General features: G+C 45.8%; 7 protein-coding genes across 7 annotated transcripts; all 7 read left to right on the top strand.

The window, feature by feature from the left end:
• The first annotated feature begins 19 nt into the window (after positions 1-19).
• LOC120635196 (histone H2A) lies at positions 20-718 on the top strand. The gene has a single exon (XM_039906132.1). The coding sequence runs from the start codon at positions 255-257 to the stop codon at positions 627-629; it is 375 nt and encodes a 124-aa protein (XP_039762066.1). The 5' UTR covers positions 20-254; the 3' UTR covers positions 630-718.
• A 543-nt stretch (positions 719-1261) lies between these two features.
• On the top strand, positions 1262-1949 carry LOC120635198 (histone H2B). Its single transcript, XM_039906135.1, has one exon. The coding sequence runs from the start codon at positions 1515-1517 to the stop codon at positions 1887-1889; it is 375 nt and encodes a 124-aa protein (XP_039762069.1). The 5' UTR covers positions 1262-1514; the 3' UTR covers positions 1890-1949.
• A 655-nt stretch (positions 1950-2604) lies between these two features.
• LOC120635192 (histone H3) lies at positions 2605-3201 on the top strand. The gene has a single exon (XM_039906128.1). The coding sequence runs from the start codon at positions 2690-2692 to the stop codon at positions 3098-3100; it is 411 nt and encodes a 136-aa protein (XP_039762062.1). The 5' UTR covers positions 2605-2689; the 3' UTR covers positions 3101-3201.
• A 2112-nt stretch (positions 3202-5313) lies between these two features.
• On the top strand, positions 5314-6909 carry LOC120635191 (histone H1B-like). The gene has a single exon (XM_039906125.1). It carries the CDS (start codon positions 5725-5727, stop codon positions 6460-6462), a length of 738 nt encoding a protein of 245 aa, XP_039762059.1. The 5' UTR covers positions 5314-5724; the 3' UTR covers positions 6463-6909.
• Positions 6910-7354: 445 nt separating this feature from the next.
• LOC120635194 (histone H2A) lies at positions 7355-8174 on the top strand. Its single transcript, XM_039906130.1, has one exon. The coding sequence runs from the start codon at positions 7711-7713 to the stop codon at positions 8083-8085; it is 375 nt and encodes a 124-aa protein (XP_039762064.1). The 5' UTR covers positions 7355-7710; the 3' UTR covers positions 8086-8174.
• A 543-nt stretch (positions 8175-8717) lies between these two features.
• On the top strand, positions 8718-9405 carry LOC120635197 (histone H2B). The gene has a single exon (XM_039906133.1). It carries the CDS (start codon positions 8971-8973, stop codon positions 9343-9345), a length of 375 nt encoding a protein of 124 aa, XP_039762067.1. The 5' UTR covers positions 8718-8970; the 3' UTR covers positions 9346-9405.
• Positions 9406-12780: 3375 nt separating this feature from the next.
• On the top strand, positions 12781-14376 carry LOC120635190 (histone H1B-like). Its single transcript, XM_039906124.1, has one exon. The coding sequence runs from the start codon at positions 13192-13194 to the stop codon at positions 13927-13929; it is 738 nt and encodes a 245-aa protein (XP_039762058.1). The 5' UTR covers positions 12781-13191; the 3' UTR covers positions 13930-14376.
• Positions 14377-14740: the final 364 nt, after the last annotated feature.

The raw sequence follows: 14740 nt of genomic DNA, 5'->3' as shown, positions 1-14740 counted from the left end.
ACGTTTCTAACGTCGCGCATCATCGACTCAATCGTGCAACGTCGCACGTGCACGAGTACGGCGGTCTCTCTCATCGCGGTCGGTCCGCTCGCTCGCCACGACCCCCACCGTTCCTCCGACCGTGCAGTCGTATAAATAGATTGAAATCGTATCCGAAAATTTTATAAGTCTCTCATAACTCAGTCCGCTCGCGTGTACACGATACACGCGCGCGCTTCTTTTTATTTCTCGTGTCTTTAAATCTTTAATCGATCATGTCCGGCCGTGGTAAAGGCGGTAAAGTTAAGGGAAAGGTTAAGTCCCGTTCCAATCGCGCCGGTCTTCAGTTTCCCGTCGGACGTATACACAGGCTGCTGAGGAAGGGTAACTACGCCGAACGCGTCGGTGCCGGAGCGCCTGTCTATCTCGCTGCCGTGATGGAGTACCTGGCAGCCGAAGTATTGGAGTTGGCCGGTAACGCGGCACGTGACAACAAGAAGACTAGGATCATACCTAGACATCTTCAGCTGGCCATACGCAATGACGAGGAACTTAACAAGCTTCTGTCCGGCGTAACCATCGCACAGGGTGGTGTACTGCCGAACATACAGGCGGTACTGTTGCCCAAGAAGACAGAGAAGAAAGCCTAATATTGTTGTGTGCTGCGTGTTGTCATCATACGACGAAGTACATACATATCGTGCTTTACTTCTATTAAAAGGCCCTTTTCAGGGCCACAAATTTATTCCATAATATGATTTTATATCGCAATGTAGTACTTATTGGTTACCTTTCTACCTTACTTATATTATACACTTACTGATACACTATATATAATAAATAAAACAAAACATCTCCCACTGGATGTCTCGGCACAGGCTTAGTATAAGCTCTTCATACTAATATGTATGTACCTGCCTAGTGCATAACAAGTATAGGTACAACACCGCTCTATGCAATACGGTAAAGGCGATTAGTGGTGATTTTTTTTTTTTTTTTTTTTTTTTATTATTAATAACAATGACGATCACCAAGCAAATTTTATTATATTATATTTATACCTAATATAGCTATGTTTCGTTGATTATATATATACTATTACTACATATCTACAAACCAACCTACCTATATGTATAGGTTATTATTATAGTTCCTTGAATGGTATTATTGCCGCCGCCCGTTTTTTTTTTTTTTTTTTTTTAATATATAATAATGAATTATCTATTAGTGCTAGTGTTTGTGCGAACGAACGGAGAGGAGGAGGGAGGGAGGGGGTGAAGGGGACCGGGAGGGATGCGGGGCTCTCTCACTCTCCCCCCACCCACCCTGCGAACTCTACCATCGGATTGGTCGAATTTAACGGGACCGCTCGCCGCAGCCGGCAGTCTTGAGCGCCAAGCAAAGCGACCAAAACCGAATGCGACGAGAAAAAATTTTTATTACACTCTCACTCTTGCTATACGGCGGTCGTGTTCGTATAGTGTTGTGACTTGTTTTTCAATATTGTATTTTTCTATTCGTTTCAATAGTACATCATGCCACCCAAGACTAGCGGAAAGGCCGCTAAGAAATCTGGCAAGGCCCAGAAGAACATTTCCAAATCGGACAAGAGAAAGAAGAAGCACAAGAGGAAGGAGAGCTATGCCATTTACATCTACAAGGTGCTCAAGCAGGTCCACCCCGACACCGGTATCTCCAGTAAGGCTATGTCGATCATGAACTCGTTCGTGAACGACATATTCGAACGCATCGCTGCAGAGGCTTCCCGTCTCGCCCACTACAACAAGAGGTCGACGATCACCTCCAGGGAGGTGCAGACTTCGGTGAGGCTTTTGCTGCCCGGAGAGCTGGCCAAGCACGCAGTCAGTGAAGGCACCAAAGCTGTCACCAAGTACACCAGCTCGAAGTGAGAGAGTCTCACGTCGTATTTCAACGATGTTTATTGAACAAAAGGCCCTTTTCAGGGCCACAAAAAGATTCCTTGATTCATTTAAAAAGTGTTGTTGTACAAAATTATTATTATTTTATATAACTTACGTACCGAACCGTACGTACGTACCTACCTACCTACCTACCTACCTATCTATCTATCTATCTTCCCGCCGCAGTAACTTTCTAACTGGTACTTTGTACATACTTAATACCTACTTAATAATGGATAATATTTTATCAATGTAAAGAGAAAAAAAAAAAAAAAGTAATAATAATAATAATTAAAAGAAAGCGACGTTGCATGTTTGCGCATCACAGTTGCCGGGCATGCAACGTCACATTTTACATCAAATAAATATTGGTTTTTAAGATAACTACCAACTTGCATTTCGCAAATTATTAACCTAGCGGTATGATCGGCATCAGATACCGATCGATCGTGATGAGACAGTCGGGTATATCTCCCGGTAACCTAAAGGTGATTAAAATGAGTGTATAAAAAGTAATAAAGTAGGTACATAAAGTACACAAAATCATTATTTTTGATGTAAATAGTTGAGTAGTTAAGTTCGTGTGACGTGCGAAGCGTTCGGGTCGGCCGTCTCCCTTTCGCCCCTTGCCCCTCCGAATCCCCCCCCCGTCCGCCTCGTGTATACATTAATTTTATAAAAGCTCTCGTTCGCGCCGCGCCGCGTTTATTTAAGAGTCGACCGTCGCCATCAGCGCGCACGCTTTCTGTTCATTAATAACAATATCAATATTATCGTAGAACGTCAAAATGGCACGTACGAAGCAAACCGCCCGCAAGTCCACCGGTGGTAAAGCGCCACGCAAACAGCTGGCCACCAAGGCTGCGCGTAAGAGCGCCCCGGCGACCGGCGGTGTCAAGAAGCCCCATCGTTATAGGCCCGGCACCGTGGCCCTCCGTGAGATCCGTCGCTACCAGAAGAGCACAGAGCTCCTGATCCGCAAGCTTCCGTTCCAACGTCTAGTGCGCGAGATCGCCCAGGACTTCAAGACCGACCTCCGCTTCCAGAGCTCCGCCGTTATGGCCCTCCAGGAGGCCAGCGAGGCTTATCTCGTGGGACTCTTCGAAGATACGAACCTTTGCGCCATCCACGCTAAGCGTGTCACCATCATGCCAAAGGATATCCAACTCGCGCGCAGGATCAGAGGCGAACGCGCCTAAGACTACTAGTGAGTGATCGTGCGCGGTGTCGTTACTTACGTACTCACGTTCGTGCACCCGCCACCTCCTCCAAAGCAAAAGGCCCTTTTCAGGGCCACAAATTTATTTCATAATAACCTAATCTACTAGTTTCCTTTGGTACTTTATTTTTGTTTACCTTTACCTTCGCAGCCTATACCGTACTTACATACACACTACTACCTATCTATCTATCTATCTACCTAGAATAATTCCGCCTGTTAGGTAAGCGTTATACAGCGAGTGGAATAATATATTATAGAGAACATAGGTAAGTACGTACAGTAATAATGTTTCACTATAAATACCTATCAGATATGCATGAGATCTAAGTAAAAAAAAAAAAAAAAAAGTAATACCTAATAATGGTTTTGTATGTACGTAGGTACGTATCTACCTATTTACGTATCTTTTGATAAAGACTTTTTTTGTTTGTAACACCCTATGTGGCATACACATGAATTATTTTATTTTATTTTTTTAATAATAATAATAATTAATAATATACTATAAATCGTACAAACACTGTGTGTGCCCCCCCCCCCCCCCCCCCCCCCCCCCCCAAATCTACCCCTCCCGCCCGACCGCCACAAGTTCTTACGTCTCTCTTTCTCAATGGCGAATTCCATATGAGAAGTTACGAGCGGCACGATACGCAACTTTTACATAAATATGCCCCTCGAACACCGCGACGCGGTATTCCAGTGTTGCTTTTCGAACCGTGCACAGTGTGTTCAGTGCGCGTCGCTTTCGGCAGCGCGCTAACAACAAGTTTTGTTCATTCTAAAACGTATTAAAAGTTTACAAGATGACCGGTCGCGGTAAAGGTGGAAAGGGATTGGGAAAAGGTGGTGCCAAGCGGCACAGGAAAGTGCTGCGTGATAACATCCAGGGTATCACGAAGCCCGCCATCCGTCGTCTAGCACGCAGAGGCGGTGTGAAGCGTATATCCGGATTGATATACGAAGAGACCCGCGGTGTACTGAAGGTGTTCCTCGAGAACGTCATCCGCGACGCCGTCACCTACACTGAGCACGCGAAGAGGAAGACCGTAACCGCTATGGACGTCGTGTACGCCCTGAAGCGTCAGGGTCGCACCCTGTACGGTTTCGGCGGTTAGAACTATCGGCAATGCTGTTTACTTTCACTGCATCGTCCAGTCAATAGATCTCACCGTTAGATCTAACGAAAAAAGGCCCTTTTCAGGGCCGCATATAATTCCTTAATACCTACTCTAAAATACACATACGCTACATTACACAACGAATGAACGACAAAAATAAATTACAAAACAAAACTTACATCTTTACCCTATCTATACCTATCTATAGTCTCTATATATTATGTAGAAATACTTTTTTAGAAATGTTATAATAGTCTCGATAGTAGTAACTGCGAGGCAAGCATAGCATAGTAGGCATCTACCGAATCTACCTATATACACAATCGGACGATTCTTTGAAATACATACCGTACCTACTTACTTACTTACTACGTAGGTTATAAAGTAGTAGTAATGAGTTGAGTAGTGGCATATTCCTATTGTCTCTACATTAACGAATAATAATAATAATTATTATTATTGTAATGTATTAATGATCGATGCTATCGATTATGTGTTTGCGAGGAAAGGTAGGTAGGTATTAAGGTACTAACTTACTTACTACTTAACTATCTATAGGCGGCGCAGGTACCGAGGTGTACTAATTGCTTTTGTAATTTTTATCCTCAGAGATTATGTTTAGACCTTACACAAAACAAAATATGTACCTAACACTACACGTTGTTTAATAATATTGATATTATAGGTATCTGAACGGAAGAAGAACCGTGGGCGCCTCAAACGCTGCGACTCAAAGCGCCGCAAACGAGCGCGCGTATTCGCGTCCACGTGTAATGGATTGACTTTGCTTAGATTTAAGATTGATTAAAAGATAATAGAAATGAAATAATTATAATTTTCCATCACATGGTTATATCTCAATGGAAATAATCAGACCGCTGGCGAGAGACGACTATCCGTACACCTCGAAAGACCGGGTTGTGTTTTACGAGCCTCGACTTCGATCGCTATAAACTAGATCTGAATACGGTTCAGTACTACGACTAGTGAGCAGATTATTAGAGAGGAATCTCAGCTCTACATTCGGCAAGGTATATAATGATTTAGGCTATGTTTTATAGAGAAAAATGAATTTTAAACGGGACCCGGGGTACGTGACTAGCGATGTATCGAAATTAAACATCGATCGCTCCGCGTACGGCGAAGCGATATACGATTGAATGGTACCGTAACGCGGACAGGCTCAAGACGAAACGATTCGATCGTTAAAACTGCTCGATAAATAAAATGGGAATATATAATTTTCGTTTAATCTGATGCATGCTAGTGAAAAGTTGTCAGTGTTCGTACGAGAAAATGTTTAGCGACATCGCGGCTCTCCTTACGGTATAGCCCCGACCCTTACTACCAACAGCGACCTCTGTGCTGTGTATAGTATTTCGCCACTTGATATTAATTCAAATTTAACCAAGTTCAGTGTAACTTTGTGTTTTGTGTGCGCATCATCAGTGAAAATATATAAAAGAAAAAATAACAAAACAAAATGTCCGACGCCGCAGTAGCATCCGAAGCAACAGCGCCCGCGACTCCCGCGAAGAAACCGAAGGCATCCGCGGGAGCCGGAGGCGCCGCGGCCAAGAAGCCAAAGGCAAAGCCCACCCACCCTAAGACATCGGAGATGGTGAACAGCGCGATCAAGGAGCTCAAGGAGAGGAGCGGCTCATCGCTGCAGGCGATCAAGAAATACATCGCCGCCCAGTACAAGGTGGACGCGGAGAAGATGGCGCCGTTCATCAGGAAGTATCTGAAGAGCGCCGTCGAGTCCGGCGCGCTGATCCAGACAAAGGGAAAGGGCGCATCCGGCTCGTTCAAGCTGGAATCCAAATCGTCGTCGGCCAAGAAACCCGCGGGCGGCAAGGCCGCCGCGTCCGCCGTCGCCGGCCGCTCCAAGAAGGTCGCATCGGCGTCTGTCGCCGCCGGCGCCAGGAGCGGTAAGAAGACCGCCGCAGCCGCCGCCGCCGCGGCAGCGGCGTCTCCCTCGAAGGCCAAGACCGCGGCCGCCACCGCCAGGGACAAGAAAGCCGCCGCCGCCGCAAAGAGGAAGAAGCCCGCCGCAAAGAAGGCCTCCGCCGCCGCCTCCCCGGCCAAAGCGAAGGGCGCCGTCTCCAAGGCGAAAAAGACCGCTAAGCCGCCGACGAAGAAGCCCAAAGCGCCCAAACCTAAGAAGGCGGCGCCCAAGGCGAAACCCGCCGCCAAGAAGGCCGCCGCTGCGAAGAAGTAAGCTAGCGTCGTCGCTCGCTCGCCTCGGCCGCCTCATCGGACGGACAGACATCGCCAGTCGCCGTGTGTGTGTGTGTATGTGCGTACCCACCCGGCGATGATGCGTGCGTTCATAAAGTTCTGCGTGCGGCGTTACAACCGCAACAAACAATAAAAAGCCCTTTTCAGGGCTAACAAATATTTCCTCAAATGATAAGAGACACGACTCGTGTCTCGTGTCTCTCGTGTGTTTACATTTATTACTCCCTCGTACTCCTACCTCCTACTACAACTATAATATGGTTACACCGGTCAGTCACTGGCCAGGTGGTACCTAGTAAATTACCTACCTAATGGTTGATTGGTCTCTAATGTACACAATAAACGAAAACAAACAATACGTACGTGCGATATCATCCCGCCACTGTCACTGCACTCTGCACTCTGCACTTTCACCGATAACATTCGCACTGCAAATAAATAAACTTAATATAGGTAACCTACTTATATATATATCTATCTATCTATCTATCTATCTTCATCGGTCGGTCGGTCATTCAGTCAGTCGTACTCTACAATAAAGTTTTATTGCACCCACCCACCCATTCACCCACCGCACGCACCTGCCCGCCTGCCGTTTGCCGCCGCATGGCGGTGTTGTATTGTTAGAATGAATAATAGAATAGAACAGAACAAAACTAAACTAAACTAAACTAACTAACTAACTACCTATCATCACCACCGTTCCAGATCACTATTCCTATTCCTTCCTTCTTCTTTCCTATAATAGGAATATTCTGAACGCATCCGCCATCCGCCCGCCCGATCCGATCCCGACTCTATCAATATGGATTTTTTTTTTTTTTTTTTTCTTCTTTCTTCCATATTATACTCTCTACCTACCTACCTACCTACCTACCTACCTACCTACCTACCTACCATTTTATTTGCCAAAAAAAATAATGCGACGTTGCATAAATGCGCGAACGGTCGAAAAGCGACGCGTTCTCGCTCTAACGTTTCTAACGTCGCGCATCATCGACTCAATCGTGCAACGTCGCACGTGCACGAGTACGGCGGTCTCTCTCATCGCGGTCGGTCCGCTCGCTCGCCACGACCCCCACCGTTCCTCCGACCGTGCAGTCGTATAAATAGATTGAAATCGTATCCGAAAATTTTATAAGTCTCTCATAACTCAGTCCGCTCGCGTGTACACGATACACGCGCGCGCTTCTTTTTATTTCTCGTGTCTTTAAATCTTTAATCGATCATGTCCGGCCGTGGTAAAGGCGGTAAAGTTAAGGGAAAGGTTAAGTCCCGTTCCAATCGCGCCGGTCTTCAGTTTCCCGTCGGACGTATACACAGGCTGCTGAGGAAGGGTAACTACGCCGAACGCGTCGGTGCCGGAGCGCCTGTCTATCTCGCTGCCGTGATGGAGTACCTGGCAGCCGAAGTATTGGAGTTGGCCGGTAACGCGGCACGTGACAACAAGAAGACTAGGATCATACCTAGACATCTTCAGCTGGCCATACGCAATGACGAGGAACTTAACAAGCTTCTGTCCGGCGTAACCATCGCACAGGGTGGTGTACTGCCGAACATACAGGCGGTACTGTTGCCCAAGAAGACAGAGAAGAAAGCCTAATATTGTTGTGTGCTGCGTGTTGTCATCATACGACGAAGTACATACATATCGTGCTTTACTTCTATTAAAAGGCCCTTTTCAGGGCCACAAATTTATTCCATAATATGATTTTATATCGCAATGTAGTACTTATTGGTTACCTTTCTACCTTACTTATATTATACACTTACTGATACACTATATATAATAAATAAAACAAAACATCTCCCACTGGATGTCTCGGCACAGGCTTAGTATAAGCTCTTCATACTAATATGTATGTACCTGCCTAGTGCATAACAAGTATAGGTACAACACCGCTCTATGCAATACGGTAAAGGCGATTAGTGGTGATTTTTTTTTTTTTTTTTTTTTTTTATTATTAATAACAATGACGATCACCAAGCAAATTTTATTATATTATATTTATACCTAATATAGCTATGTTTCGTTGATTATATATATACTATTACTACATATCTACAAACCAACCTACCTATATGTATAGGTTATTATTATAGTTCCTTGAATGGTATTATTGCCGCCGCCCGTTTTTTTTTTTTTTTTTTTTTAATATATAATAATGAATTATCTATTAGTGCTAGTGTTTGTGCGAACGAACGGAGAGGAGGAGGGAGGGAGGGGGTGAAGGGGACCGGGAGGGATGCGGGGCTCTCTCACTCTCCCCCCACCCACCCTGCGAACTCTACCATCGGATTGGTCGAATTTAACGGGACCGCTCGCCGCAGCCGGCAGTCTTGAGCGCCAAGCAAAGCGACCAAAACCGAATGCGACGAGAAAAAATTTTTATTACACTCTCACTCTTGCTATACGGCGGTCGTGTTCGTATAGTGTTGTGACTTGTTTTTCAATATTGTATTTTTCTATTCGTTTCAATAGTACATCATGCCACCCAAGACTAGCGGAAAGGCCGCTAAGAAATCTGGCAAGGCCCAGAAGAACATTTCCAAATCGGACAAGAGAAAGAAGAAGCACAAGAGGAAGGAGAGCTATGCCATTTACATCTACAAGGTGCTCAAGCAGGTCCACCCCGACACCGGTATCTCCAGTAAGGCTATGTCGATCATGAACTCGTTCGTGAACGACATATTCGAACGCATCGCTGCAGAGGCTTCCCGTCTCGCCCACTACAACAAGAGGTCGACGATCACCTCCAGGGAGGTGCAGACTTCGGTGAGGCTTTTGCTGCCCGGAGAGCTGGCCAAGCACGCAGTCAGTGAAGGCACCAAAGCTGTCACCAAGTACACCAGCTCGAAGTGAGAGAGTCTCACGTCGTATTTCAACGATGTTTATTGAACAAAAGGCCCTTTTCAGGGCCACAAAAAGATTCCTTGATTCATTTAAAAAGTGTTGTTGTACAAAATTATTATTATTTTATATAACTTACGTACCGAACCGTACGTACGTACCTACCTACCTACCTACCTACCTATCTATCTATCTATCTTCCCGCCGCAGTAACTTTCTAACTGGTACTTTGTACATACTTAATACCTACCTAATACCTACTTAATAATGGATAATATTTTATCAATGTAAAGAGAAAAAAAAAAAAAAAGTAATAATAATAATAATTAAAAGAAAGCGACGTTGCATGTTTGCGCATCACAGTTGCCGGGCATGCAACGTCACATTTTACATCAAATAAATATTGGTTTTTAAGATAACTACCAACTTGCATTTCGCAAATTATTAACCTAGCGGTATGATCGGCATCAGATACCGATCGATCGTGATGAGACAGTCGGGTATATCTCCCGGTAACCTAAAGGTGATTAAAATGAGTGTATAAAAAGTAATAAAGTAGGTACATAAAGTACACAAAATCATTATTTTTGATGTAAATAGTTGAGTAGTTAAGTTCGTGTGACGTGCGAAGCGTTCGGGTCGGCCGTCTCCCTTTCGCCCCTTGCCCCTCCGAATCCCCCCCCCGTCCGCCTCGTGTATACATTAATTTTATAAAAGCTCTCGTTCGCGCCGCGCCGCGTTTATTTAAGAGTCGACCGTCGCCATCAGCGCGCACGCTTTCTGTTCATTAATAACAATATCAATATTATCGTAGAACGTCAAAATGGCACGTACGAAGCAAACCGCCCGCAAGTCCACCGGTGGTAAAGCGCCACGCAAACAGCTGGCCACCAAGGCTGCGCGTAAGAGCGCCCCGGCGACCGGCGGTGTCAAGAAGCCCCATCGTTATAGGCCCGGCACCGTGGCCCTCCGTGAGATCCGTCGCTACCAGAAGAGCACAGAGCTCCTGATCCGCAAGCTTCCGTTCCAACGTCTAGTGCGCGAGATCGCCCAGGACTTCAAGACCGACCTCCGCTTCCAGAGCTCCGCCGTTATGGCCCTCCAGGAGGCCAGCGAGGCTTATCTCGTGGGACTCTTCGAAGATACGAACCTTTGCGCCATCCACGCTAAGCGTGTCACCATCATGCCAAAGGATATCCAACTCGCGCGCAGGATCAGAGGCGAACGCGCCTAAGACTACTAGTGAGTGATCGTGCGCGGTGTCGTTACTTACGTACTCACGTTCGTGCACCCGCCACCTCCTCCAAAGCAAAAGGCCCTTTTCAGGGCCACAAATTTATTTCATAATAACCTAATCTACTAGTTTCCTTTGGTACTTTATTTTTGTTTACCTTTACCTTCGCAGCCTATACCGTACTTACATACACACTACTACCTATCTATCTATCTATCTACCTAGAATAATTCCGCCTGTTAGGTAAGCGTTATACAGCGAGTGGAATAATATATTATAGAGAACATAGGTAAGTACGTACAGTAATAATGTTTCACTATAAATACCTATCAGATATGCATGAGATCTAAGTAAAAAAAAAAAAAAAAAAGTAATACCTAATAATGGTTTTGTATGTACGTAGGTACGTATCTACCTATTTACGTATCTTTTGATAAAGACTTTTTTTGTTTGTAACACCCTATGTGGCATACACATGAATTATTTTATTTTATTTTTTTAATAATAATAATAATTAATAATATACTATAAATCGTACAAACACTGTGTGTGCCCCCCCCCCCCCCCCCCCCCCCCCCCCCAAATCTACCCCTCCCGCCCGACCGCCACAAGTTCTTACGTCTCTCTTTCTCAATGGCGAATTCCATATGAGAAGTTACGAGCGGCACGATACGCAACTTTTACATAAATATGCCCCTCGAACACCGCGACGCGGTATTCCAGTGTTGCTTTTCGAACCGTGCACAGTGTGTTCAGTGCGCGTCGCTTTCGGCAGCGCGCTAACAACAAGTTTTGTTCATTCTAAAACGTATTAAAAGTTTACAAGATGACCGGTCGCGGTAAAGGTGGAAAGGGATTGGGAAAAGGTGGTGCCAAGCGGCACAGGAAAGTGCTGCGTGATAACATCCAGGGTATCACGAAGCCCGCCATCCGTCGTCTAGCACGCAGAGGCGGTGTGAAGCGTATATCCGGATTGATATACGAAGAGACCCGCGGTGTACTGAAGGTGTTCCTCGAGAACGTCATCCGCGACGCCGTCACCTACACTGAGCACGCGAAGAGGAAGACCGTAACCGCTATGGACGTCGTGTACGCCCTGAAGCGTCAGGGTCGCACCCTGTACGGTTTCGGCGGTTAGAACTATCGGCAATGCTGTTTACTTTCACTGCATCGTCCAGTCAATAGATCTCACCGTTAGATCTAACGAAAAAAGGCCCTTTTCAGGGCCGCATATAATTCCTTAATACCTACTCTAAAATACACATACGCTACATTACACAACGAATGAACGACAAAAATAAATTACAAAACAAAACTTACATCTTTACCCTATCTATACCTATCTATAGTCTCTATATATTATGTAGAAATACTTTTTTAGAAATGTTATAATAGTCTCGATAGTAGTAACTGCGAGGCAAGCATAGCATAGTAGGCATCTACCGAATCTACCTATATACACAATCGGACGATTCTTTGAAATACATACCGTACCTACTTACTTACTTACTACGTAGGTTATAAAGTAGTAGTAATGAGTTGAGTAGTGGCATATTCCTATTGTCTCTACATTAACGAATAATAATAATAATTATTATTATTGTAATGTATTAATGATCGATGCTATCGATTATGTGTTTGCGAGGAAAGGTAGGTAGGTATTAAGGTACTAACTTACTTACTACTTAACTATCTATAGGCGGCGCAGGTACCGAGGTGTACTAATTGCTTTTGTAATTTTTATCCTCAGAGATTATGTTTAGACCTTACACAAAACAAAATATGTACCTAACACTACACGTTGTTTAATAATATTGATATTATAGGTATCTGAACGGAAGAAGAACCGTGGGCGCCTCAAACGCTGCGACTCAAAGCGCCGCAAACGAGCGCGCGTATTCGCGTCCACGTGTAATGGATTGACTTTGCTTAGATTTAAGATTGATTAAAAGATAATAGAAATGAAATAATTATAATTTTCCATCACATGGTTATATCTCAATGGAAATAATCAGACCGCTGGCGAGAGACGACTATCCGTACACCTCGAAAGACCGGGTTGTGTTTTACGAGCCTCGACTTCGATCGCTATAAACTAGATCTGAATACGGTTCAGTACTACGACTAGTGAGCAGATTATTAGAGAGGAATCTCAGCTCTACATTCGGCAAGGTATATAATGATTTAGGCTATGTTTTATAGAGAAAAATGAATTTTAAACGGGACCCGGGGTACGTGACTAGCGATGTATCGAAATTAAACATCGATCGCTCCGCGTACGGCGAAGCGATATACGATTGAATGGTACCGTAACGCGGACAGGCTCAAGACGAAACGATTCGATCGTTAAAACTGCTCGATAAATAAAATGGGAATATATAATTTTCGTTTAATCTGATGCATGCTAGTGAAAAGTTGTCAGTGTTCGTACGAGAAAATGTTTAGCGACATCGCGGCTCTCCTTACGGTATAGCCCCGACCCTTACTACCAACAGCGACCTCTGTGCTGTGTATAGTATTTCGCCACTTGATATTAATTCAAATTTAACCAAGTTCAGTGTAACTTTGTGTTTTGTGTGCGCATCATCAGTGAAAATATATAAAAGAAAAAATAACAAAACAAAATGTCCGACGCCGCAGTAGCATCCGAAGCAACAGCGCCCGCGACTCCCGCGAAGAAACCGAAGGCATCCGCGGGAGCCGGAGGCGCCGCGGCCAAGAAGCCAAAGGCAAAGCCCACCCACCCTAAGACATCGGAGATGGTGAACAGCGCGATCAAGGAGCTCAAGGAGAGGAGCGGCTCATCGCTGCAGGCGATCAAGAAATACATCGCCGCCCAGTACAAGGTGGACGCGGAGAAGATGGCGCCGTTCATCAGGAAGTATCTGAAGAGCGCCGTCGAGTCCGGCGCGCTGATCCAGACAAAGGGAAAGGGCGCATCCGGCTCGTTCAAGCTGGAATCCAAATCGTCGTCGGCCAAGAAACCCGCGGGCGGCAAGGCCGCCGCGTCCGCCGTCGCCGGCCGCTCCAAGAAGGTCGCATCGGCGTCTGTCGCCGCCGGCGCCAGGAGCGGTAAGAAGACCGCCGCAGCCGCCGCCGCCGCGGCAGCGGCGTCTCCCTCGAAGGCCAAGACCGCGGCCGCCACCGCCAGGGACAAGAAAGCCGCCGCCGCCGCAAAGAGGAAGAAGCCCGCCGCAAAGAAGGCCTCCGCCGCCGCCTCCCCGGCCAAAGCGAAGGGCGCCGTCTCCAAGGCGAAAAAGACCGCTAAGCCGCCGACGAAGAAGCCCAAAGCGCCCAAACCTAAGAAGGCGGCGCCCAAGGCGAAACCCGCCGCCAAGAAGGCCGCCGCTGCGAAGAAGTAAGCTAGCGTCGTCGCTCGCTCGCCTCGGCCGCCTCATCGGACGGACAGACATCGCCAGTCGCCGTGTGTGTGTGTGTATGTGCGTACCCACCCGGCGATGATGCGTGCGTTCATAAAGTTCTGCGTGCGGCGTTACAACCGCAACAAACAATAAAAAGCCCTTTTCAGGGCTAACAAATATTTCCTCAAATGATAAGAGACACGACTCGTGTCTCGTGTCTCTCGTGTGTTTACATTTATTACTCCCTCGTACTCCTACCTCCTACTACAACTATAATATGGTTACACCGGTCAGTCACTGGCCAGGTGGTACCTAGTAAATTACCTACCTAATGGTTGATTGGTCTCTAATGTACACAATAAACGAAAACAAACAATACGTACGTGCGATATCATCCCGCCACTGTCACTGCACTCTGCACTCTGCACTTTCACCGATAACATTCGCACTGCAAATAAATAAACTTAATATAGGTAACCTACTTATATATATATCTATCTATCTATCTATCTATCTTCATCGGTCGGTCGGTCATTCAGTCAGTCGTACTCTACAATAAAGTTTTATTGCACCCACCCACCCATTCACCCACCGCACGCACCTGCCCGCCTGCCGTTTGCCGCCGCATGGCGGTGTTGTATTGTTAGAATGAATAATAGAATAGAACAGAACAAAACTAAACTAAACTAAACTAACTAACTAACTACCTATCATCACCACCGTTCCAGATCACTATTCCTATTCCTTCCTTCTTCTTTCCTATAATAGGAATATTCTGAACGCATCCGCCATCCGCCCGCCCGATCCGATC

The sequence above is a fragment of the Pararge aegeria genome, chromosome 26, assembly GCF_905163445.1.
Source record: "Pararge aegeria chromosome 26, ilParAegt1.1, whole genome shotgun sequence".
Taxonomy (NCBI): Eukaryota; Metazoa; Arthropoda; class Insecta; order Lepidoptera; family Nymphalidae; genus Pararge; species Pararge aegeria.
This window is presented reverse-complemented; position numbering and strand designations above follow the sequence as displayed.